Source organism: Rhyacophila brunnea, unplaced genomic scaffold, assembly GCF_057557595.1.
Source record: "Rhyacophila brunnea isolate RB1 unplaced genomic scaffold, BYU_Rbru_1.0 scaffold_9, whole genome shotgun sequence".
Lineage (NCBI taxonomy): Eukaryota > Metazoa > Arthropoda > Insecta > Trichoptera > Rhyacophilidae > Rhyacophila > Rhyacophila brunnea.
This window is the reverse complement of record NW_028233361.1, coordinates 5,748,559-5,775,761: the sequence shown is the minus strand read 5'-3', so window position 1 is coordinate 5,775,761 and position 27,203 is coordinate 5,748,559. Positions and strand designations below refer to the sequence as shown.

The window sequence follows — 27,203 nt, the reverse complement described above, 5'->3', positions numbered from 1 at the left end:
CCGATTTCATTTTTTTATTGCTTTGCGGTTTAAACGCGTTTCCGTAGCCATTTTACATATTCAAGCGAGCACTATACGATTGTCAATATAATATAATGTTAATTTAACTATATCATACATCATCGATATAAAATATATTCCTATAGCTAGAGACAGAACACGCCGACAGCCGTGCCAGCCGCGGCAGATATGATTCATATGGATTTCTGCATCATAATATAGGGCATATCACTTGAATATAACATACCGTCGGCACACTAAGGAATAGCTTACATAAAAAAGAAACTGGTGAGAAACTCGCATCGTATATAGGAAGAGTGGCAACAGATGTCAAAAGCAAATAAATTTACTATAATTCAAATAGTACGGTTCGAATGGCAGGTACAATGTATCCGCAGTGTGCCTGCCAATTAAACCACTATTTATAATTGAGGTGCTGAGGATTGAAGAAATACAAGCGCACCGGTGACCAAATTGAGTAAATTAACTCCAATGTTAAATATTTTATGCGATCGTTAATAACATTCTGTAAATAAGGTCCTGTTTTCAAACGACTACTATTCCAATCAAAAAACTCGATATTTCTGTATGTTTATTAATGTTTTTATATACGGTTGCTATGAAAATAATAACAACATATTTGTGACACATTACTCTGAGCAATGTTTGCTCTGAACTAATCGGATTCCTTTTGGCTTTCTTAGAGCGACGTTTGCGTTCATACACCTACACTACACTTCATCATTACACATATCATCTCTTGATAATGGCGTCTGCAACGAGCCCGAAACATCGAGAAAAAAGGAAGGAAGAAGTACACACGGTGGAAACACAAAAATCCATTATGATAAAAAACAATCGTGAAAGTCGCAAACATTATATTCGTGATTGAATCTTATATGATCTGAAAATTGCAATTGTCACATGGACTCATATAATCCTCAGCATCTCAATTATTCAATATGGCTCATTTCCATACCATTGTACGTCAATTAAAAAATATGTTATCATGTTACTTTTTTATAAATGGCAGCACTTTCAACTGCAATATGCAACATTGTTGTTTTAACTATGCAACGAGATTATAAGATGGTGATGTGCATTTGACTGTAAGATATTGGGACATAAAAAAAATGAATGAATGCTTTACCACAGTGGGCTCACGGTATGTTGTAATCATTCGTATCCCTTTGGTGAAATGAGTCCAACAAAAGTGTAATACGACGTTAGGATTCATTATTAGAATTACGAATCTAATGTAAAATTAGTTATTCGAGGTAAAATTAGCCTAAGGGCAGTGACGCCTCGTTATTGTCCGCATTCCTACCTGGCGGAGAAAATGTTCATTGTGTTTGAGGCTGTCCGCTTGCGCACCAGCCGGGCTGCGACTGTGAATTAGAAATAAAAATTAATATCTTAACAAAAATGTCGAAAAACCTTCCTTCTATGAAACTAAAAAAGGGTCCGATGGTCTACTGCATAACCTTCTTATCAATAAAGTCAGTTTAACCATTATTCGTGGACCGCACGGGATATAAATATTGTGAATAATGATATATTCTCTCTTCAGTAGACATATTGTTGTAATTGATATATTGTTATAAGGATCCCTCCCAAGATCATTGCCATAATCAAATGCCTGCACGAGAATAGTGAGTGCTGTGTCAGAATTGGCAACACTGTCACGGAATGGGGGGTCACGAACGGAGTCAGACAGGGTTGTGTCCTTGCACCGTTTCTCTTCATCATTATCTTTGACTTCACAGTACAGAAGTCAATACCACCTGACCGAGGCATACCTGTTACCCCCACGGTGAAGCTATGCGACCTGGAATACGCAGATGACGCTGTCTTATTCGACAACTCAATCGAGGGCATTCAAGAGACAATCGACAGGTTGAATGACAACTCATCTTGCATTGGTTTGAAAATCAACATTTTGAGTAATATATACCTGTCCTGATCCAGATTTCCCTCTGATTAGCGACGAGAAAAACATCAAGAGCGTCAACAGCTTCAAATACCTGGGGGTACACATCACGGGAGATGGCATTTTGCAGAGAGAGCTCGCTATCCGAATGGGAATGGTTGGAGCAACATTCAACTCGATGCAGAGTGTCTGGGACTCACGATTGTACTCGGTCAAAACCAAATGCCGCCTATTCGATGCTTGCATTCTGACAGTGCTGGTTTACGGTAGCAAATCATGGCACCTTACGAAGGCTCAGAGCAACCGTATACTGAGTACATGTATACAGATGTTTGCGACGGATACTGGGTGTGCGGTGGTATGACTTTAGAAGCAACGAGGAGATAAGAGAACGCACCAAGCAGCCTCTCATCATGCTGAGAGTGAAGAGGAGACGTAGGACCTGGCTCGGCCACGTGCTGCGGATGCCAGAAAAGAACCTCAACCTGGCTTGCATGTTCTTCAAGCCGACCGGATTCCGGCGTCCTGGAAGGCCGCTAAATACTATCTATATAGAGTATACGGCGGAGCTACGAGATGCTGGTTTGACCTGGAACGAAGCAAGAAGACTGGCGAGGGACAGGGATTCTTGGTTCTTGGAGCCGCCGCGTGGTGTCCATATGCTCCGACTAAGGGGCGGATATGGCCGAAGAAATAAATAACAAAAAAATCCGCCAAGCTATAAAATTAATTAGTTACCAAATCTTCCACACAAAAAATGTTTAAGAAACATGGTATTTCCAATTTGGGATAATACTAAAATTTCTCTACCTTGTTATAGTCAAACTTTCTGATAACCAAAGTTAATGATTATTTTATGCAATGAACGCAATCAAGTTATAAGAATATTGAATGGGTAGAATTGGCATAACCGATAAAATTGGGAGATTGATGAAGAGAAAATAAAGGCGTGACGGTGAGGGAAATACTTACTAGAGGAGTCTTGAGGTGTGAGGGGTCGCTGAAGGACTCGGTCGATGACGGAAATCCAGCCGTCACGGTCCTCCTCGCAGACAGCGCTCAGGCAGTAGCCTCGCTCAGGGGTGTGCAGCGTGAAGCTGTACGCCATGTCCCGGTAGCCCGCCACCACCCCCACTCGTACGCTGTACCCGTCTAGATTGTATCCTGGAAAATGTCATTTACTTATCAATTCCATTCGTTTCATTTTCATAATAATTGAAGACCCGAGAATGAAAACAGGATATAAACCAAAAAGTCTAAAAACGGTTTTTCGGTAATTTCATATTAAAAAAAAAACCTCTATCGATGAGATATAACGAACTCCTACTTTTGCCATAAGATGGCAGTAGTGGTATCAAATTCAGCTAAAAGCTAACTTCACTTAGAATGAGAAAGATATATAAACCATTTATATCTCGTTTTCATTCTAATTCGAACGTCAGTGATATTTTTGTAAGCTGTCAATTCAAAAGTGTCTTCTTAATATGTCCAGTGAGAGTGAAGATATGTTCAAGAATATGGAAGATAGTGAATCTGAGTACATCTTCGAAAGTGAGGAGAAATTAGTACTCCTCGTCGTCCTAGGAAGACTAAAAAACAACCGGTGTTGAACAATGTTGATCCCCAAAATGAATGAAAAATATTTTCATATTTTGTAACATTTTTACTTATAAGTGAGAAAAAAACATTTATGAATATAAATAAGCCAAAAAACGGAATTAATATTCATTTACTTAGTATTTAAAAATGAAATAATAAAATTGATATTGAAAACAGGATAAAGACCAAATACAATTTAATTGATAAAAAAAATATGTATATGCAAATATTTGATTAATTTTATTATAAAATGTTCAAAACCACTTCAACTCAACTATCGTGTTACATTCACTTTTTGAATGATAGGATCACACATATTTTACAACGTTTTTCTTCGGTCGTATTCTTATTTGTCCGGTGGTTGTTTGTCTGATACGAATCTTGCAATCGATTTTTAACTAACTTCCCGACTAGCTAGACATTTGAAACTTTTAGAATATATCAGAACACGATGCCAATGCATTTTTTTAAATACTTTTAGCCATCTTTAAGTAGAATTAAATTCATTTTTAGTTAATTCTGTTTTGTATGAAAAGTTATTTCGATACCATTATTGGTTGCTAGGGTTCATTATTCAGTATTTCTATCAAGTACAAATTTTTTGATCGTTTAAGCTAATCAAGTCAAGTTTATATGGTTCAACGGAAAATTTAAAAACGTTCTTTTTATCTTGTAATTATTTTTTAAATCAGTTTATAGGCTCTCCTGTAAAATTAACTATTTGGTCTTTATATAGTTTTCATTCTCATGTCTTCAATTATAGTTAACTTGTTGACTATATCGAAATAACATGCTAATTATATCGAATGGCCAATTAATTAGTGTACAACAGGTGTACCGTCCGCGTGGAAAGGATTAATACATTAATTTTCAAAATATGTATCTCTTGGAAAAATGAAACTGACCCAGATATCGAAAAATGATTTTGTATTTAATACATAGTGTTCCGAGTGAATTAATTTTCTGTCCATCTTCCCCACCCTATCATAGGCATACACAGCAATGACACGATAGACATAAGGTAAAGGGTGTTCACAAAGTAATCCCTGCTGAGTGACAAACAAAACTAAGCCGAGGGGTATGGATCTCTAATATTGAACATCCAATACTGGATACAATGTAGAAAAATTTGAGTTTTTATGCTCCCGTCAATTACATGTGTGGTCGCAGCCATGACCTATTTTGGGTGAAAGCTTTCCTCGTGTCAGGCTCATCAAGAGAGGGCTGTGCGGCTGGTCAATCCACTCCCTAGAGATGTATTATGTACCTATTTTATTTTTAAAACTCTATTTTATTGTTTAATTTGTTTTTTTCTTGAATTAGTGTTGTTTATTTACTATTTCTTTTGCTATGAAATTATTGTTTGATTTGTTTTTTTTTTACTAAGTTGATTTACCTGTACTTTTTATTCTAAATGTCATGCTGTGAACGTCTTGATTTACCTAATAATTTGTTATGTGCTCAATCTGCCTCAAATACAAGTGGAAGTGCATATCATGGACAAACGATCGTTGTGAACAGTACATCTTCAAGGTCGGTGTCACGGTGAAGAGTAAAGTCAAATAACGATATCTCAAGCTATAGTGACTTCAAAATTCAACGCATATTTTTAAAATCTATTATGTTCTTTTATCGCCATCATTGTCAGCAAACATGCGACAATCCAGAAGGGTTCTGTCTTTCTCCAACAACTCTATCCACTTCTCTTTGCTGGTTGATGGTCGTTCATACAATGCAAACAACCTGGGCAGCACCGTACTATCCATCATACTATAAAATAAATGCACGCTTTACAAGACACTTGTAAAGGCCATGTCCTCCTACACCTCATACAATTGAAAATAATTCGCAAAATGAACGTGCTCCAAACATTTTTGTAAGAATTTTTTTCCACCGTTTTTTATTGGCTAATCAAGGACGGCAGAAATTTGAGGAAAACTGCGCTATATGAATGACAATGAACCGGCCAAGAAAGTAATGTCGAGCAATCCAATAGGGCGCAAGAGACAGGCCAAAGATTCGCTGGCTAGTTGGAAATGCTGATGATTGCCATATACTTGGAAAACTATGAATATAGATAGGTGGAGAGTTGTTGGACTAAGACAGGCCCCATCATATCACCCAGAGATATCATTATGTCGATTTACAAGGGAACCATGGTAGATGAAACTGTCGATTGTATGAAACTTGTTGCTATGTTCTTTTACGAATTCTTCGATGAATTGTGAACTACGATATTTATAGAATGGTGACAAACATGTTCACCTTTACACGGATGGAACATGGAGAAAGTGGTTCCTTACCCAGAAATATTTCGCCTTTAGGATATGCGTCCAGCGGGTCATCGTGATACATGAGTTTTCGATTGTCGAGAGTAAACCAGCGCTTTTTATAAGCGTCGGTGGGGCGGGGTCCGGTCTTCCAGAGCCAGCCTTCTCGGGGAAAGTCTCTCGTGAGGAATGCGGCAAGCTCCGATTCTGACGCAGCGGGGAAAGCAACTTGCCGGCGGTGGAGCTTAGCACATCGTATCGCCATATACCTACAATTCAAAAGATATAATTTATTTCACAATATGTTATGATCAATAATTTCCAAAACCGACAAAAGCAAATCGTAAATTTTTTTTAAAACTTAGTGACTACATAACCCGATTAATTACTGATACAAACAAATAAACGCCGATATGTTCATTGTTATGATCTTCATATTTATTATATTTGCCAAACAACAAGGCACCAGCGGAAGTGACCTATAGGAAGACCAAGAAGGTGGTAAATTGACTGGGTACAGAAGGACTGGAGCAGGATGGAATAGCTTGGAAATAGAGAGAACTGGTGAAGGTTAGGAGTTAGTGGAGGGCATTTCTGTTTGACACCCACGGTGGCCGCATGGCTTAAGCGTTGGACTATCACGCTGTGGATCTCAGGTTCGAATCCTGGGTCTGGCAAGTACACATATTGTTTTTCAATTATTATAATTACAATTATTAAAAATAGATAAAAAAATATTATTCTATCTATAAATATTCAATGTCATGTATGACTTAATGTCATAATTATAAATATTTTATAAATAGACGAGTATTTTTTGGCTATTATCAATTACGGCTTGGTTTTCGCAGGGTTTAATTGAATTTTAAAAACTAACCAACACCATCTGTAAATTGTGGTCTTATTTCAATGAAAACAAATCGTCTCTGTTCTGGCAGAACACACTAACTGGAGAATACTAGTTTTGAGTAATTTGACTTTGAAGTTGTTAAAATGTTTGAAATGGTCTATCATGTGAGTTTATTAAGTAATTGTAAAAAGGATGACTTTAAAATAAAGACTGTTTATTTATTAAGAAGGTTTCCAGACGGTAAAGTTTGAAATAAGGAACATTTTGGTATAACTAACTCAATATGTAATTTTTTCGAATTAGTGTCTTCTGCCAGAACAGTGACGAAATACATATGACTAACAAAGTTTAATGTGCACTATTTATGGCGGATCTAAACAGCCTACCTTAACCCTTCGCCACTGATACATGCACACCCGTGACATTTATTAAGTTCCAAAGACTCCGTTGGGTGATGCTTAGTAAGGATGAACAGTACATCAGCGCATATGACACCCGTTGGGATTTGAACCTGTATAACCACTGGTATCGCGCCAATGTGCTTTAACAAATTAAGCTACGGGCATTCTACGCAATTACGATAATTTTAACTAGTAGCCCTTGCATGAAATGCTTATCAAAAAAAGATTCAAAGAACAGTCAGGGTTGGAAAATGCATGCACTCACCAATTATTGATAACTTCAGGATCATCATGGTAAACATAAATGTGTCTAGTGGAGCCATCTTTGATGTACGTTAACTGCAATGAATTAATGTGTCCTATTTTTTGGGGTGAGAATGCGACATTCAATTCAGATAGTTTGAGTACGGCTTTGGGGTCTCTGTTTTCTTTCACGTGATACTTTAAAATGTCTTCTGCCTCCGAGAGGATGAACTTTCTCGGGTGGTACCGGCTGTCTTCTTTGCCTCTCTTCATGAGGAAGCCCTCCATGTGGCCCGACGTGTAGTTCTGACGCTCCGGATGGCAGAATTCTTCACGCTGGTATTTTGCTCTGATCCACTGCTCTACTAGGACTCTGCAAAAGAAGAATTCAGTCAATAATTACAGACGAGGCAGTATGATTCACAGCATTGAAAACCTCAGCCAAAAGCCATGGGATTACGATGTCATTAAAATGTCTCGCAACAATGTACCTAATAGGTATGTAAATGCAAAGACTTACGAAGAAGGAAAATTCAAATATTATTGCAAGCCTTGTATTTTTTCATTCAAATATTATTGCAAGCCTTGTATTTTTTCGCTAGGTTCTCTGTTGGCATAGGGATCCCCTTTCTTTGGTTTTAGTGCATATTTTAATGATTTTAAGTGCATATATATGTGCATGCATACAATCATGTTTTTGTTGCATATAAATCTGTTCCCTAATTATTACACGTAAAAAACCATAATATTAGGAGATAGTAAATAAATAAAATAATATATTCTATTGTTAGCAGTAAGAATGAATAGCGTACGCAATACGCATAGCACATGAATGAATCATGTCTTGTATATTCTTCCCTGAGGTTATCACATACAATATTCTATCTTATCATATCACTTATAGCACAGGTCCGGTTCAAACAACCTATGACTGTGTGATGAAACCAAATTCAATAATTTATCATCGCTAAACCAGATTCAAAAGTCAACTTTATAAATTTAATCCATCATTAAAATGAATGTTTCGTCTTATGGCTGACACGGGCATGTGGTCCCATTCATTTACAATCCATAGAATTACTAATATTCGTTTCATTATTAATAATAAAACGCAAATTTTTCTAGTTCCCACTTTTTATTAATTATATCTGCGCATCTATTCTATACACAAGACTACTATCGGCAGCTATCGAGGGTAGTTTTTCATATGTTTGTATCAAAGTATTATAATTGTTACAACAAGTTAGCCATCTAAACCGTCAAAACTGTCTACCTCGTTATAAAATCAACTCTACTAGTTGTAATTGTTACAATAAGTGCTATGTTTTAACAGCACCTCTCTTGGCTGTGCTAAATTTTAGAGCGTGACAGACAGTTTAGATGGCTAACTTGTTGTAACAATTATTATAATACTGTAATACAAATATTAAAAAAATAAAAAAACAAGTAGTTTTAAAATAATTGTCATTATCATTATTAATTCTATTAAACAAAAATCCGACAGCAAATCTTCAACAGTTTTACAAAAACACGGGAGTGGGGGGTCGCTGGCAGTTTGAGCCTGGCACACATCTGGCAGGTCGAAAACTGTCCGTCTATGGGCGCAGCAGATTATCTACCAAAGATAACTGTATGGCCGCCATTACGTATTAACTGGCATGTTCAACCTGTTATGAAAACTGTACGTCTGTGGCCAGCAATACGTATTTGTTTTCATTGAAATAAGACTACAATTTACAGATGATGTTGGTTAGTTTTTAAATTCAAATAAACCCTGCGAAACCAAGCCATAATAGATAATAGTAAAAAAATAGTCGTCATCTATAAAATAGGTATCTAAAATTATGCAATTAAATCATACATGACTTATAATATTAATGACATAATATTTTTTATCTATTATAGTTTGGTTTAGGCAGGGCATAACGAATTTAAAAAAATGAACCAACAATATGTGTAATATGAGTCGTATAGTTCCTATATACGATCAAGTCCACTTTTAGTCAAAATTGAGATAATGATGACATTTTTTTCTACCGGCAGCGCTCCACAATAATAAAATGTTGATCAGTTCTTAACGGCGATAAATTCATGTGAAAAGAGAGTATCAAAATCACGATGAATTCCTATCGGCGATAAGTCCACGGTGCGGTTTGTTCCAAAGACCGATGAGTCCATGCGACCTTGTAGACAGCCAATTAGCATCGAGCATTTGCAAAAATCAACATGGCCGTTGTAGCAGTTCGCGTTATCAAAAGTGTCTCAAGTTTTTAGTAGAAATACAACGAAATAATGTCTGATCTTACCCAGAATGTTGCTAAAGTGGAAGAAAATACATCAAGGAAACGAATAATCAATTAGGAATTATGGAAAAAGAACGTGGATCATCGGGAAAGGTATTTGAAATACGACTATTTTGCATTAAATGTTGGCAAATACTGGGTGATTGAGAATTTCTCTCGAATTAAACAATATTGTTTTTTTCCGTACTTTTTTGTAATTGTTCTACCTGAACAAAATAAAATCTGTGTGATTGTAAACTTCCCTCGTTTTAAATAATAGTTTTTTAATAAGATTTTTTATAAAAAAAAATTCCTGTAAAAATTACTCGGCCTACGTTTATTTAAAAAAATATATTGTAATTACATTATTGATCGTAAATAATTGTCATTATTATACATGATAGGTACATTTGTGTAAAAGTGCGTGTTGTTTTTTCAATGTATGCTTGATCCAGTGCAAGGTCCCAATGGGTTGGGCGAATAGCTAACAACCATTTCTCGAAAAAAGGGTCTGTTAATATAACCTTCACTCTGTGGAGGTTCATATGCTCTACTTAGGAGCGAAGACGGTAATTAACTTCTTTTTTAAATTTGAGTATCTTTTTCTACTTCACTACCTAAAACTACTTCACTTACCTAAAAAACCTTTTAAAGCTACCTAACTATGGTAATATTTTTTTGATGTAATTTTAATAATCACTTGTTTATTAGATGAAGAGAAGACAAAACTTATGTTCGATTCATTCTAATGTATTACGTTTTATGATAATAATTAAGTTTTAAAAAATACAAATTTTATTTTACTGACAATAATTCTCACATCACCAATGATTGAAATCATTCTAACAAATGATTTTTGTATTTATTGAAATAATAATTATTTTTTATTTACCCTATACTTGTCAACCACTTATCGCTAGAGTTGAGAAACAAAGACCGATAAGTCACACCTACTGGGTTTCTAAATACGATAAATTTGACAGTTAGTTTCAAATGCCGATCACTGTTTTGTCAATTTCTCCTTTACTGCTACGAAAATGATTAATTTTATTGTGAATATTTGTATAAAAACAACAAACCACCATAAAATAAATTCAATCATAGGTTTTCATTAGAAGTAGTATTAAATGAAAATATTTAGTTTGCCAACATTTTATCAAAGTGGACTTATCATATATAGGAACTGTACAACTCATATTATTATGTATTTTTAACTCCAACGAAAAAAAATAAGTATGAATGAAAAGGTATGCACAATTTTGTCGTATCGCCCAAAGTATACCAAAACTATTATGGTTTGGTTTAGGCAGGGTTTAATTACTTTTTAAAAACTAACCATCTGTAAATTGTAGTCTTGGTTCAATAAAAGCAGATATGTATGACCAACAAAGTTTAATGTGCACCATTTATGGCGGATCTTAACAGCCTACCTCCACCCTTCGCTGCTGTTAAATGCGTGCATATATTACAGCATAAGCTTCTGTTCATTGAATTGGCATTCAAGTGGTAATGTTGAAAAAACAAAAACTTATTCTAATGGGTTATAGCCAGAATAGTAATTTTTATTACTAGTAATTTAACTAAATATTACAAAACAGTGAACCCTGCACAGTTAACGTTAATGTCATAATATTTAAATAAAACAAACATACTGCGTACGTTTACGTCGAAAACAATAACAGTTGAAATTTGATGTTTCGTAGAACAGCATATTTTTGTTTGATTGACGCAATTCTTATCTAGAAAAATATACAACATTAGGAAGCTTATTATTTCACAGATAAAAGATAGTTTAAAATTAAAACAAGTGACAAAAGTATTTTTATCTCTAACGAGTTCCATTACACCAACTAAAATATTATCATAGTTATTTCTATGAAAACCTAATACAATATGATATGACAATTGAACACACTTCCTAATTTACTTACTTATAGCAGAAATATATGTTATAAAATGAATGAAAAAATGGATTAATTTTTCTACTTCTGCCTGGAATTTAAGTAGCAGTATTTCTATTGTAAGATATTATGTCCGACCACTTTGTACAGGACAGGTTATTGTGCAAGAATTTTATAAGTTTGTCTATTAGAGATATAAATTCCGTCGATTCAAATATATCGAAAACCAATTGAGAAAACATGGAATTAATTTAGATCTATAATAGACATGATTCCTCCACTCCCGAAATATCCGCTTGTGAAGTCTTTTGCCGCAAGCTCGAATCCTTCATTTTGAAATTTTACAAATACAATTTTACTTTTTGAGAAGCGGCTAAGATCCACGACGGATCATAGAGCCAATGATGATGATAAAAATATATTAACTAAACAAAAAGGGTGACGGCAACTAAGATCCGAATAACTTTAAAAATAAGTTATATCATTCTGTCTCATGCCCTTCAATTTCAAAGATAGTCTACCACGGGTATTACAATATTGTATTAATAATAATTGATACTTAGCCCAATCTGTGAAAGAGTATTGCGGCACCGTCTTAAACACTAAGCCGGCTCGCACATCAAAATTCGTCTCATCCGCAACGTGTCCAATACGTCAATGTGACGTCATTGTTATTCGCAAAACACACGTTGCCAAATGGAGCTCCGCAGATTAGTCGAATGCGACTTTTTAGTTTGAAAAAAACATTTAGTGTTGCTATCAACATATCGCATGTATTTCCGGCTGCGAGTCGAAGATACCAGAAGGCATACACACACCTACAAATTGGTAATTCCCATACTGGCTCGCTGGTCGCCACATCCAAATATCTATACGTTTCGAAGGGTTACCGGCGACTGCCGCAAAGTAGATGTGTGCTGTCATATGCAACATCGAATCGACGTTCCTAGAAGGTGTGATTTATGGCTGTGCAGCAGACGATGCGAGTTTAGATATGAGAGCCGGCTTACTGTGCCTATGATAAACTAAAGGTTTATAAAAATGCAACGATAAAGCTGGGTGAAACACACAGTAAGAATGGAGGACAATTCGTCATTAAAATGTCTCATGTATGGAGAACATGATTTTGATTGCTATACGGAGTGGAAAAGGACCTTCAAACTCTCTATGTATTTGACTGGCGATCCAGAGAATAGAAGATGGTAGAGAGCGGTGTTGGAGACGGCCGGGGCTACTCTAAGCTGCAGTAACAGTGATCATGATGGTCCATCACTTGAAAAATTGTCAAATTTTCACAATCAGTGTTTGAATCCAGGCCATTGAGGCGATCGGTTAAGTAAACAACTAACAAAAAAAGTCTTGCAAAAAGTCTATTAGAACAAGTTTTATAAAAAGGAATTTTCTATAACATCAGAAATATCAATGGGTAATTTGAAAGGTCATAACAAAATGCCATCATGAATTTTATATCAACGATGACTGGTGCCTTAAGAAATGCATTCTTGTGGTTACAGTTAAAATTTAATAGAATACTTTTCCATGCATATAAATATTATAAATATACACTGACATGTCATTGTTCAGAAAATAATTTTCTTAAGTAAACCACAAACTTTTTAAGAAATACCGAAAGGTAGTGATAAACCCAACAGAATCGAAATGTATTTGCAAGTCGGTACAATCACAATAAACCACAAGAGACGTTTCACTACTCGTCATTATTTGCCGTTGTATTCACAAGACATTAAAGAGTGGTATTATACAATAGAGTCATATAAAGGGGACGAAAACGAGATTGGGAGATCCTTGTGATAATGCACAGGAAACTGTATCACAAAAAGCAGGAAATGGTCTGTTACCAAACATTGCACCAAAGGCAAATATCACGCTGCCGACTACACGCCAGGTAGATGTAGTCTCAGTGGCATGAAATCTTCGTACACTGCGCGAGTAATGGAAATCTGCAAAAGTGCAAATGTCAGAAACATCGAAAAGTCTTAGATAAAACGTTGGACTGTCTTAAACTCACATCTTTCAGTGAGTGCTTTAGTTTTTAAGCTGTTGACCCATCTACCATGCGAATTATGTCTAATAACTAATTATTATGTTCCGCCAATTGAAAGGCTTTGTAATGTAATCAGGGTAAAATTCAAATTTATTTATTTGCATAATATGTAGTGAACTGAATACAAGACGTTTACAACATGACATGAAGAAACAAAGAAATAGTAGTAAATTACTAAATTAATTGTCACAGACGTCCGTTTTTTTATTTTTATAAAAAACAATCTCTTAAAAATCAATTATGCAGTCAGAATTGAATGAGAAAAAAATAATATGCTTTTATTAAATCTGTAAGTTTCATGTACAGGTATATTTGTGTGAAACTTCTACAAAGCCTGTCTTACCAAGCCAGGCTTTGTAGAAGCAAGATTGTAGTGCAATTCAATCAAATGAGATTGGTAGACTGCGCTGGTTAGGTCATGTGCACTATATGCACGACTAGAGTAATGTCGAGCAATCCAATAAGGCACAGAACGGACGTTCCTGCCAATGAATGCTAAACACCCTTGTGACCAATTTTCTGGACAATACATAAACTTTATTTTCCAGCACTGAAGAGGTTTGGGTGTAACACATCGCGAGTAGAGAAACTACAAGGTTCTAAACGTTTATTTTTGGAGAAACAAAAGTAACAATAAGGCAGCGTAGGATACTACTTCATTGTTAGATGTTTTTTTGTAAAAATAAACACTTAGAACCTTGTAGTATTAGGCTGCGATATGGGCAGGCTACATTGCATACATCATATCATACAGATAGACATTAAATGACCTAAAGGGTGGCCAAGAGCCCGATGGATCAATGATATAATCAAGTTTAGGGGAAGTATAATTCATTTAACTCACGAATATGTGTCCATCTGTATATTGTCTGTAAGCTATCTTGGCTTTATGTTTGACACTAAGCAGCTGATACCCAGTGGCCATATGGTTATCATTTGTAAGAAAAGTGCCACAAATGTTGGGGTTGATCTAGGGTAATTTTGGATGAAAACTTATTAAAATTGTATTGCCTTATGATGTAGGGTTAAAAAAATAAATTCAGAGACTCCTTTACTGCGTAAATGCAAACTCTGCCATTTTCGGTAGCGTTGACCTGTGTCCCCCTGATAACTATCTTAAAAAACAGGAACATCAGTTGTTTGATCTCACATGGCGCAGAACTAACCAGCCATTATGAGTAATGCCAATTGGGCGTGCAATAACTGTGTTCCACCAAATTTCTTGAGAAAATTGATATACTCCACCTACGTGAGAATGAGTTTATACTTTGGATGTTGTTTTATAAATAAATTCTTATTAAAGGCATGGTCAGATAAACAAAAAAACTTGTCATGCTAGTATTCTAAAGGCATTATCTCATAGGTAAACAGAAACTAGTAATGTCAGAGTAGATCGTGAAAATAATCTCTCACGAGACACGAGTAACTTGTAGTGATTTAATACGGAGCGCAATCAGATCAAATAAACACATTCGTCGGATCTCCACCGGCGCGGGAGAACAATGCGCAAAGATTAACAATGAATTACAGCCAATTCGTGAGTCGGTTATTTTGAATAATTTGTTCAGACGATTGATAAGGAGGCAAACGGCATTGCAGCACTCTTGGACTTATCAGCGGGCAAACATTCAGCGCGACAATAGACTGTAAAAGACTTAAACGAAAATAGTATTGGTGTAATACGGCGGTAATAAAGACACCCGAACGGACTTACGCCAAGGGCATCTCGGAATATTGTAAGGCTTCAAAAGAGATCCGCATGATTTATGCAAATGTTACTTTTATCTTAAAACGTTATTTACTTCTTGATACACAAATAAATTTTAAGCTTCAAATTCACTCAACGAAATATTGAGAATATACTATGGCCCATAATCAGTAATGATTCAATGAATCAATAAGATTATGTACATTTGTGTATGCATAAGTCAAAAGTTTTTATTATGTTATTTTTTTGTTTGTAGTTTGTAATTATTTTTACCTCTGAAGCGTGTAAAAACAGACAATCAAGATTTCAAGTAGAATCCAAAAAAAAAACTATGACTTATATGGTTGTGGCCATAAATATGTCTTCAGATTTCCGCTTTGAAATAATCTTATTAAATAATATCATTTTTCCTTGAGAATGAATCCTGCAACGGGGTCGAAATGTTTGATCGTCAACAGTATAACACACATTGTAATATTTCAGAGATAAATTAAATTAGTATGTAAGTTGCAAGTACACCCACGATGGCCGCGTGGCTTAAGTATCGACCTATAACATCATGGGTCCCAGGTTCGAATCCTGGGTCTGGCAAGTACACATATTATTTTTCAATATGCGTATGACTCAGAGTATGGACCTAATAGGTTGAGCAAAAGGCTAACATCCATTTCTCGTAAAAACAAAATCTGTTGAGGCACTGTGGAGGCGCATATGATCCTATTAGGATCGGACATGGTAAAAAATGCACAAATGAGGGGCTGAGAATTAATTTAGTACGATAAAAAATTAGTTACAAGCATTTATGTGTGAAACCACATATCTATATCTATTTAAGTGCAAAAAGTGATTCAAACATGTAACCGCTTTGTATGTGGATGTAAGTGGAAAGAACTAAGGACCGAGAGTGGAAGGAGCTAGGGGAGGCTTACAACCAGCAGCGGATCAACCGTGGCTGATGATTCATATGGCGACAGTTTGTCAATGACACAAGAAGACCCAGTCGTAACTTTACCTTTTACGAAACCGGGAGACATTAATAATCCTCGGTTCTATTTTTAGCAGCATTTCTGGGTACAATTCGGTTATCCTGGATACAGCAAACACATTTTGAAAATAGCCGATATACTTGATTATTTGTTAGTATAACCTAACCTAACCTAAATTAACCCAAACTAACAAATAATCCAGTATATCGGCTATTTTCAAAATGTGTTTGCCGCTGTATCCAAGATAAACGTATAGAACCCAATTTTGTTGCCGCTATCAAATCGAAAACTTGTAACAACTTTGCAACAATAAACATCCTTTGTTCTAGTAAAGTTAATTTTGGATAATGCTATGGTCCAGTCAGGAACATTGAACACAAATCAACATTTAAAAAAAATGTCAATAATATTTTGGATCCTTTTAACCCAAAGCTTTGTCACTCATTGAGTTATTTGCTGATTAAAATGATCATAGCGAAATTTAAATCACCTGTAGATTGTTCCCTTTCAAATTAGTGGTTAACGTGCCGAGCTTTATTTTATTTAATTATTAATATACACCCACGATGGCATAAAAGATATTATAATATTACAAATAAAATATCACAAAGTAGGGGTCAAAGGTTACATAAACATCTCCTAGCCAAAGCGGAAACAACATATTGAACATTGTTTTACATTCGACGTTGACAATTATTGTTACAGAGCATCATCAAAATTAAAACAAAAAACTGAAAAAAATATTTTTGAAAAGATCAACCAAAAAAGTTTGTGAAACAATGAACAAGCCTTAAGTTGAATATCATAGAAACAAGGAATACGCCATGTTGTACTACTCCAAAGGCTGAGAAATTCTTTAATCATGTCAAATCAAATATACGGTTCAGTGAATTATATAGGGGAAGAAAAAGGGCAAAAAATTGACGAATTTCTTGGCTAAAGAATTTGCATCATTGATTTAACTAGGTCAGTGGTGGCGAACCTATGGCACGTAAAGAATTTGCATCATTGATTTGACTAGGTCAGTGGTGGCGAACCTATGGCACGTGAATGTTTTATTTTGAACAGAAAAAATATACATATAATAACAATAAATGATGATCGCATTGTATAAAAAATAACAGGTAATTTTAAAATGAATATATAATTGCATAGGTCGGTCGATCCTTAGGCTGTCACATATAATATTTTCGTACTAACCTAATGCGGGAAAAACCGTGCCACAAACTTCTGATTTTGATCGATTTACAATGCTTGAGACCACTGTAGCGATAGAATGCCTCATCTAATTGGAGCAATTCTGGTGTCAATTTGTGTGTAAAGAACCAAATTAAGTAATACATATCTACCCACAAAAATGGCTATACCAAATAAGAATCAAAAACTTGATGGAGCTTGTTGTACTAATTCTGACAGATAGTTCCAAAATTGGTGGACCGAAATATATGGCATAATTAAAAAAAGTGATAAAGCTATATTTATGTGAACTATGCTCTGTACATGATATCTATAGCATCATCATTTTTAATAGAATTCTGAAAAACTATTTTTTTCTCGATGAAAAACTGCTCGGCACGTCAGACAGATGAAAAATAATATTTGGGAAATTTTGGCACGCATACGTAAAAAGGTTTGTCAACCCTGGACTAGGCCATGGATGGAGTCACTTTTCAGAGCCTTAATAAATTCAACGACATTCATTTAGAAGACAACACAGACAGAAGAATATAAATGAATTAATTCTTATTCCATTGTGGACTTACTGAGGGTCATTCTCTACGGGTCTCCGGTAGCAGGGCGGTACTCGTTCCTCATATTTGGCGCGTGCCGAATTATTCCCCACCTCCTGCATCCTCTCCAGCTGCGAGTCCTGCCATCTGTCCAGTTTAAGGTGCTTCACTTTGCTGATGTGAGCCCCCATACTTCGGTGGACCCCAGCGCACCGGGTGCACACGAAGATCCCTAGATTGTAGGATGCCCATTCTGGATCTGGACAATCAAATTAGATAGAACCTTAAATATCTGGATTTCTTGTTGATCATTAGTTTTGTATGATTATAAGAAAAAAGGTACAATTTAAAACACATTTTTAAAAACAACGGCACACACATTTGTGTTTTCACAAACGGCATTTTTTCAATTATTCGGACAATCTCCATCCTCCAGTGGCAAGGGGCGGATGTAATCTGCTAAGTTTTGACATAAATAGTGCGCACTAAACTTATTTGATCTCATTGGACTAAGAATACAATTTGCGGATGGTGTCAGTTAGTTTTTAAAATTCAATTAAACCCTGTCTAAGCCAAACCATGATAGTTGAGGTATGCTATGGGCGATCCAACAAAAACAGTGCACACTTTTCAGTCATACTTATTTGTTTTCATTGAATTAAGAATACATAATACAGATGGTGTTGGTTAGGTTTTTTAAATTCGCCTGAACCAAACCATAATAAAAAAAAAATATTCTTCTATCAATTCTATCACAAGCAAGTATGGTTTAATGGCATAATTTTAGAAATTTTATTATTATATTATATTTTTCGGCTATTATCTATTATGTCTTGGATTAGTCAGGGTTTAATTGAATTTTAAAAACTAATAAACATTATCTATACATTGTAGTCTTTGTTTAATGGAAACAAATATGTTTGACTGACAAAGTTTAGTGGGCACTATAGGCGGCCACAGACGGACAGTTCTCGTAACAGGTTGAACATGGCACAGACAATAACTGTTCAATAACTGTACGTTAGTGGCCACACCACAGATCAGTTTAACCACCCCATTTAAATCTGTCGAACTGTCAACAGACGTGCCCATATACGTACAGTTATTGTCTGTGGCAGAGCAAGTGTTAAAAACAATGGAGGTTAGGTTCGCGGAGATATTACACAGGGGTATTGTTTCAATTAGTTTTAGGTAGAGTATACTTGAACGATATTGATACACAAATAATTTTACTTTGAATTTATTATGGTTATAATTGTTTTTATAAGAAACAAATTGACATAAAATACACACCTATGACGTTGGTAAAATAAATCATGATTTCGCTAGTGGATTGTGTATTTTATCGATTCACCGAAACAATATTATACACATTCGTGTAAATATAAAATATAATCTTTTCTTTTGAATAAATTATTCCCTTTAATGGACAGTATTAATTAAGTAAGAAAACGGTAATATTTATAAAGGTATTGATTTTATATACAATAAATTTAAACATGCCACAAAATTATATTTACATTAATCATCAGTATAATAATTAATTACTATGATATTATTAAAATATATACTTAAATTTTATTTAGATTTAGCGACATTGTCATTCACAATTAGGTATATTAATTTATGTTGTGAACGTCTTAAATTAATAATTTGTAATATTCACTACATACAATAAATAAAATTTGAGTACTGAGTTATTAGTCTATATTTTCACAATAACTTAATATTTATAATGCTCTCTAAAATTTTAACATTTATATTATATTGTATAAAATAATATGTTTACATAAATAACTATTACTTTGTTTTACTCTCGTAAAAATAAATAAAATATAATATTTGCGATCTCCGCGTACATAATATTATTACATTTTTAATAATAAATGAATTTGTATTTTATAACAAGCAACACCAGCCGCAGTTGTATCGCGCGGTATATTCTACTTTACGTTACCAACATCTAATGTCAGCCGAGAACTTTCGGCTAGTTGAAATTCCAACAGTTTTACAAAAACACGGGAGTAGGGGGTCGCTGGCAGTTTGAACCTGGCACACATCTGGCAGGTCGAAAAGTGTCCATCTATGGGCGTAGCAGATTATCTACCAAAGATAACTGTATGGCCGCCATTACGTATTAACTGGCATGTTCAACCTGTTACGAGAACTGTCTGTCTGTGGCCGCCTTATTTATGTCAGATCTTAATAGTCTGCCTACAATCTTCACCAGTGGCGCACCCAGGATTTAATATTGGGGGGGGCCCGAGGAGGAGAATGTAAATTAGTCCCATAGGCTCTTTTTCTTCTTCACAGCCTAATTTCTCGTTTATCGCCCTTTTGTCTGTTGCACTCGGTGTACCTACACCATGGTCCCCACATCCTAAAACGGGCCCTCAGGCTAGGATATTTGGCGGGCCCCCTACCTACCGTTAAGATTAAAGGCAGTGTGAAACACTACATTAAGGTTTTTCAAATTATGTTTTAGTTCAAACTAAGGGTACTTATACAGTGAATTATTGGCGATTTTTAATACATCTACTTTAATAATGGAGCTGTCGAGTATCGACACATAATAATCAAAAAATATATTGCACAATTATATAATTGAAAATGTTCATGGCCATGAAGTATAATAGAGCCGCAGACGACTTTTTTTAATATTTTAGCTAATTTATGATGTGTTTATTTCACTTATCTGGTCAACCCGACACCCCGGCCCCCAGGCTAGAGCCCTGTCAGCCCTCCCCAGCCATGACCTACATCACTCCGGAATTCAGGTGGACACCGAGAATTTTTTGACAGTTCCATTTGAGATTGGGTTTCTAAAAAAACCTGACATTAGTGTTTCGAAATTTTTGTTTTGGAAATTAAAATCTAAGAAATTTTTCTAAAGGGTGCTGGAGAATAATTACAAAACAATTTTTTGCCGTGTTTTTATTTGTCTAAGGCCAAAGGTATAGTTTATTGGCTTTCAATTCCAATGTTTAAAATCATTCTGATAATTTTCATGTTTGGGGGGTGCCAGGGCTCCTTGCCTTCCTCCCCTGGGTGCACCACTGATCTTCACCACTGCCATCTTTAATTAGTCCGGATAATCCGAGGTTCTACTGTACTTACTGTACAATAATATTGGTATTTACTTTAAGACTTAAATATATTTTTCGATTTGAATTTTTTTCATGAGCGGTAGAGCGGAACAGCTAAATCTCCAGCATAGTAAAAACGGCTGTGTAATGAAAAATTCTCAAATGTCGACAGATTGTCTCCATCATTCAGGTCTCTCAAATATTTTTGGAAATTCCCGATGAGATATGCATGCACAATATGTAACTGTCACTGGCCTGTGTGACGTTCTCATATGCCCAACTAAGATTCGTCATGCGTTTGGATGATTGTTTAGTTTTACCGATTCAATTATGCCGAAATCAACTACACAAAGCAAGATTGAGTATCGCGAAAGTAAATGTGTGAAAATTAGACTGTGTTTCTTGCTACTTGAAAGTTTCACTTCTGTCGCATGTGCTCATTCCACATAAATTTTTTTAAATTTTGATCCGATAACACGTGTATTTGTAGTCGATAAAATGGAATTCCAACTGAAGTTATATGTTCATGTGAAAATTGTACATGCTAAAATTAATCTGTCTTTGACTGCTCCAAGCTAGTGGGTGTTGTCTAGTTTCATGTCACTTGAGATAATTATGAAAAATTGTGACCCATTTCAAATTGATTTTTAAAAATCAAACTTTTGTTTATCCATCGACATGTTCAATACTTCCGTTCAGACAGTCAAGCAGTACTGTAAAACAATTTTACCACGTTTTTATTAGCTCGTATTCTTGTTTGTCCAAGATTTGTATTGGACGATTGAAGATTTTTAACTAACTTCCCGACTAGCTAGACATTTGAAACTTTTAGAATATATCAGAACACGACGAAAATGCACTCTATTAATACTTTTAGCCATATTTAAGCAGAATTGAATTCATTTTCAGTTAATTCTGTTTTGTATGGAAAGTTATTTCAAAAAAAAATCGTAAAAAGTAAAACACTATTATTGGTTGCTAAGGGGGTCCTAGCAACTAAATTATTAATATATACGTGCGTTACTATGGAAATCAGTATGAAATATCAAAATGACATTTCAGTATTCTATATTTATTCAGTATTTCTATCAAGTACAAAAAAAAGTATTTATTAATAGGTACATAGAATTGTCAAGTTTATATTATGATTCAACAGAAAATTTAAAAACGTGGTAAAAAGTTCTTTTTATCTTGTAATTATTTGTATTGAGTACATACCTACACACTCATGCTTTTGATATCTAATTTTGTAATAAATTATAATTATTTATTTTACATTTTATTTAATTGTAATATTTTGAATATTTTCTTGTTTTTAGTGTTTTTATTATTGTTTGTAGAGGTAGGTACCTTTTCATTTAAAAAGCATTTTTTATTCTAAGATGTGTGCGCCATTTGTAAACAAATAAATACATGAATGTTACCTAGTATATTATTATATTAAGTCCTGCTTACAAAAATAATAATATTAGTAATAAGATGTATTATGTTTCTGATAATAAAAGTGTAAACTGATAATGATAGACGATCATGAAAAACATCAGCATAATATTGTTGTATTTGTGGCTGTACGTATAGTGTATACCTAATATTATAATAATTGCACATCATTTAAAATTGGAGGCTGAAAAGTACCAACTGTTGTAGCATGTGTCATAAATGTTGTCAATTGAAAACAACGGAAAAATTACATTTTATTAGTCTGTTTTTAACAGTAAAGCTGCATAGAAAATTACAATTATTACTTTAATAACCACATTTAACACATTTACGATCAAAACAACAAACGGACAATTTCAATGCATTACGAGTGGATAATTGTAACTGACGTAGTAGATTGTTGACGACTATGGAGGATTAAATTTTCATTGATTTGTATATTGTCACAACTGCTTTTGTTGCAGAAATGAATTCCACAACACTCGCAGTGACACACAATTAGTGATAAATAAACACAAAAACTGAATGTTAGTACGGGAGTAAAAAAAAATACGCAATTCGTTGTTTTGACTGGTGGTGAAATGTTCAGTAACCTTAAAAACAACACACAGACACAACAAACGCGTACATCACGATCGACACTGCGGGGCATTTAACCAGATTTGACGTAAATTATGAATTAAACACGCGGACAGGTCCCCGAAATACGCGAAGGCAGCGAAAATAAACAAATATTTTGGCCCAGGGTCAGTGAACCCCGCAAGCATGGGAGCATTTACGCCCCCCCTGACTGTAAAACAACGCAAATACAACCCCCGAAACGAAACTTTTCAAAACACAAAACCATAACTGAATACGGCGGACGATTCACGTTTTATAAAACAAGCACTACGTACTTTTGCTCCCGCAATCGGCGCAGACGTTATTTCCAGGCTTTTTTAATAATTCCAATAACAACTTCTCGTTTCTGTCCGCCATCGTCAAACTTTAGCACGGAATGACGTCGCGTCACAACTCAGAACGACCGCAACGCAGTTCGCGTCTCACTTCAAGCGAGACATATATTCTCCCTGCTTTGTTGTTCAAAATGTCAATGTCTGCTGAAAGTGCGAGGGAGATGCCGAGAGATAGTGTTTTATTATGAATGAAACTTGAATAGGAATGCATGGGATTTTGTTTTTATGCGTGACGCATGTAATATTGGTTGCGGGTTGCTGATGCGTAATCCAATTTGCCTTTCAATTTCTTTTAATGGTTTAAAATCAAATACACACCTACCTAGTTATGGGTAGGAATGTAGGGAATTTTGTGTAATGGGGCCCAAAAAATTTAATTTTGAATGAATTCCCACCATCAATACAATTAAATCACATTACCTACATCAATTAAACTAGGTATTTATGTACCTACCTTCATACCTATAAGTAAATTGAAGAAATAATGAGCTTTATAATTAATACCTAATTATTATTCTATAATAATTTTATAACTTGGAACATTTTTTTTTCCATTATCAAGTTTCTCAATGTGGCTGGATTTAAAAGAAGAACCGCAACATGATTCATGAGAAAATTTAAAAGTGGGCTTCCTAAGAGTTAACCTTTCCCTTACCATGGTAAAAAAATTACGCCCGATCCCATGCCGTCCACTCAGTGTCCCGATGGAAATTTGGCATTTTAAGGCATTTTAAAAGCTAATTGATTGCTTCAAAAGGTAAAGTATGTTTTTAAATACTATTTAGTCATCGTTTAACATGTTATTCTGTGTATATCACATGCAATTGTCTTATAATCGTGTATAATAATCGAACATCGATAAATGTACGTCATAACCAAACCACGGCATGTCTCGATCTGTTTTAAATGGAACAACCAACACACGCTGTCATTTCACGGAGAGTGGGGGTGGCTAATTCATCCGAAGCGAACGAGGGATGTTTTTAGGTAGCATAACATCTGCATGGACTTGCGTTATCACGTTTACCACATAAAATAATAGTTATAATTTTGCAATATCGATTCCCTGTATACATAATTTTAAAAATTGTGATCTTAATGTTATTAGGTTTTATTAAAAATCGGATTTTAAAACACATTAAAAATATACTTACATAAGAATAAGTAAACAACAAAAATACTCCGATCGTATAGTTTCCACTAAATATATTTTAATATTATGTTTATTATGTTGAAATAATACACATTAAAAAAATTAAATCACTACGTTACTTGAACCTATATGCACGTATTAAGTCTATACCTCTTAGACTATAGATATATCACATCGACTTTTAGATAATTTCATAACAAGAGGTTTTATAGTCAATAATAAAATACATAAACATATATTTAATGTAATATTGTATCCCCAGAAATATACATATTTTATACATATGTATAATATGATAGGTACCGCAATTTAATACTTATATATTATAAACTTCTATTAAATTTTCATTATCCGAAATATTATTGTCGTTCACTTCAAACTCAATATCAGAGTCATCACAAAACTCCTCTGCAGCCACCCTGATTTCTTCCTCTGTTAAATATCTTCTCGGCATGATTAAATATTTTCAAAATATTTGTCAATTTGATAATCGACGTGTAGATGATGGGAGTACGCACAAATCTAACCGTTCGACTGCCTGCTGTGCACCCAAATAATAGTATGTTTTTTTTAGGTCGCTCGAAGTTTTCAAATACACATGGCCCACAAACCGATGTAATTCTTACATACCTGGCAATAAGGGTTTGTATTCAAAATCCGGGTAAATTTATTTTTATTACGGGCGCAATAAAACTGAGCCTTTCCGGTCAGTATTTTGGAATAAACGGCATATAAAGCGAAGTTGACTTGCTAAAATGAACACTTATAACATTACATTAAGGGTTGCTTTGGCGTTTATCGTCAGATGCATTTGAAACATTTATAATTCAAGGTTCGATATATTGTAAGAGGCTACGGCTGAATGCATCCTTCACAGAATTATGTTGAACAAAGACATAGATTTCTATCTCTGACTAACAAATGACATTTTAAAATAGTGTCTCATGTTTACATTACTATTATGCGCGTTTCTCTAACATATATCTTTCTAGATAGCCCTGTCACTGTCTTATCAAAATATTGATTAGACTTTCGAAAAATGATTAATTTTACATATAAGACATTCAATTCAACTACCGACATATTTTTCTTTTTATGCCTAAATATTTAATCTACAAATAGCTAAAAGTAGACGTTTATATACATAATAATAAGTGAGGTATCTATGATTTAAGGTCATTTCTAAACTCCGAGACCATCGTGGCAACGGGAGTGTTAAAATCTGCCACTCTTATAAAATGAATGGATATAATATAGAAGGTTTTGATTAAATATACCTTCATTATAGTAATTCACATACTTACTTTCGTTCTATTAGATTGTAAATAATATAAATTCATTTAAACTTTTTTCTAAATACTAAATTAATAGGTATTTTGCTGTAAGTATGTACTTATGTATTATGATTTGTAAGAAAGGAGACTGTTTCAATTAAACCGTTTTTGTATAATTTGTACAAAATAAAAATTGTTTGAATGCATGGATTTATTTGGAAAAATAGAATTAGATTGTTTATTTTTTATCGTAGGCGGTCTCAAAATCAGTCAGTGCGTTGAGCCTCTACGTCACAAAACCCGCCACTGAGAAGATCGAGCCCTAGAAAAATTTTAGAAGTGCATGAGCAGAGTAAGTGTACGTCCTGAGTGGCAGCGTTGAGTGTTTTGCGCAACTCAAACGTATAACCGTGTGAAAATGTTCGTAGACAATGTCTTTTTTTGGTTATACATTTATACGTTTGAGTTGCGCAAAACGCACAACGCTGGCTCTGAGGCCTCACGCTTAAGAGCCTAAACGTTGAGTTGTCTGATGATAGCTTTTATCACTTCAACCGCGGTTTCCCCACCACACTTTCCGGGTGTATTCCCCATACCCAGACACTCTGCTATTTGAGTATATCTTATCCACAAGTGGTTATCTATCGTTGTAAGAACCGACCAACATTCATCTATGGCAGGGATGGCGAACCTATGGCACGCGAGATGATTTTGCGTGGCACGCCAATGTTTTATTTTGAAGAGAAAAAAAATGACCTATCAAAAAAATAAAAGAGTTTTACAAATAAATATAAAAATAATGATGACATAGCCGTGCGTATTTTCTTCGGTTTTTAATATTACTTTTACGAATAATATTTACCTATCGATGCGCAAACGGAAACAACGAAATGCGTAAGTGACAGATCGCATTGTATAAAAAATAGCATGCAAATATTACAAATTTCAATAAGCATTATGGTCCTTAGGCTTTATGCGTCACACATAATATTATCGCACTGACCTCATCAGGCGGCGGGAGAAGCTGTCTCGTGAACCTCTGATTTTGATCGATTTACAATGCTGAAGACCAATCAGACAATTAAAAATGAAAATACATACTCAATCAACAAACCTGATGAAATTTATCGACAGTCGTTCAATTACAAACAAATGATCGCTATTTTGCCCCAAATATTATCGCTAAAAATGGAAGAATATATTGAAGGAAGCGTGGTTAAAATGGTTCCACGATCTCTTTGAACAGGGAAAAAAATATTCAAAGAATAAAAGATATAAAAAGGCTAGAAACACGGCAAAAGATAGAAACTCAAGAACTCAATTGTAATT

General features: G+C 34.7%; 1 protein-coding gene and 1 long non-coding RNA gene across 2 annotated transcripts; one reads left to right on the top strand and one right to left on the bottom strand.

Moving 5' to 3' along the window:
* Positions 1-693: 693 nt before the first annotated feature.
* Positions 694-23,499, bottom strand: LOC147063200 (arf-GAP with dual PH domain-containing protein 1-like). The gene is made up of 6 exons (XM_085959466.1): positions 23,388-23,499; positions 17,999-18,224; positions 7,316-7,666; positions 5,833-6,068; positions 2,903-3,094; positions 694-1,388 (listed from the first exon to the last, which is right to left on the bottom strand). The coding sequence occupies exons 1-6, from the start codon at positions 23,467-23,469 to the stop codon at positions 1,324-1,326; spliced, it is 1,152 nt and encodes a 383-aa protein (XP_085815592.1). The 5' UTR covers positions 23,470-23,499; the 3' UTR covers positions 694-1,323.
* Positions 23,500-23,656: 157 nt separating this feature from the next.
* Positions 23,657-26,613, top strand: LOC147063199 (uncharacterized). Its single transcript, XR_015072061.1, has 3 exons — positions 23,657-23,885; positions 24,010-24,204; positions 25,175-26,613. It is a non-coding gene; the product is annotated as an uncharacterized LOC147063199 (long non-coding RNA).
* Positions 26,614-27,203: the final 590 nt, after the last annotated feature.

What these genes read in the sequence shown, in the direction of transcription:
- LOC147063200 (XM_085959466.1), bottom strand. Translation starts at nt 23,469, where the DNA reads ATGGCGGACAGAAACGAGAAGTTGTTATTGGAATTATTAAAAAAGCCT. An exon ending in CGCCGATTGCGGGAGCAAAA is followed by an intron (nt 18,225 to 23,387) that starts GTACGTAGTGCT and finishes TTGATTGTCCAG; the next exon opens with ATCCAGAATGGGCATCCTAC. An exon ending in CACACCTCAAGACTCCTCTA is followed by an intron (nt 1,389 to 2,902) that starts GTAAGTATTTCC and finishes TCTAATTCACAG; the next exon opens with TCGCAGCCCGGCTGGTGCGC.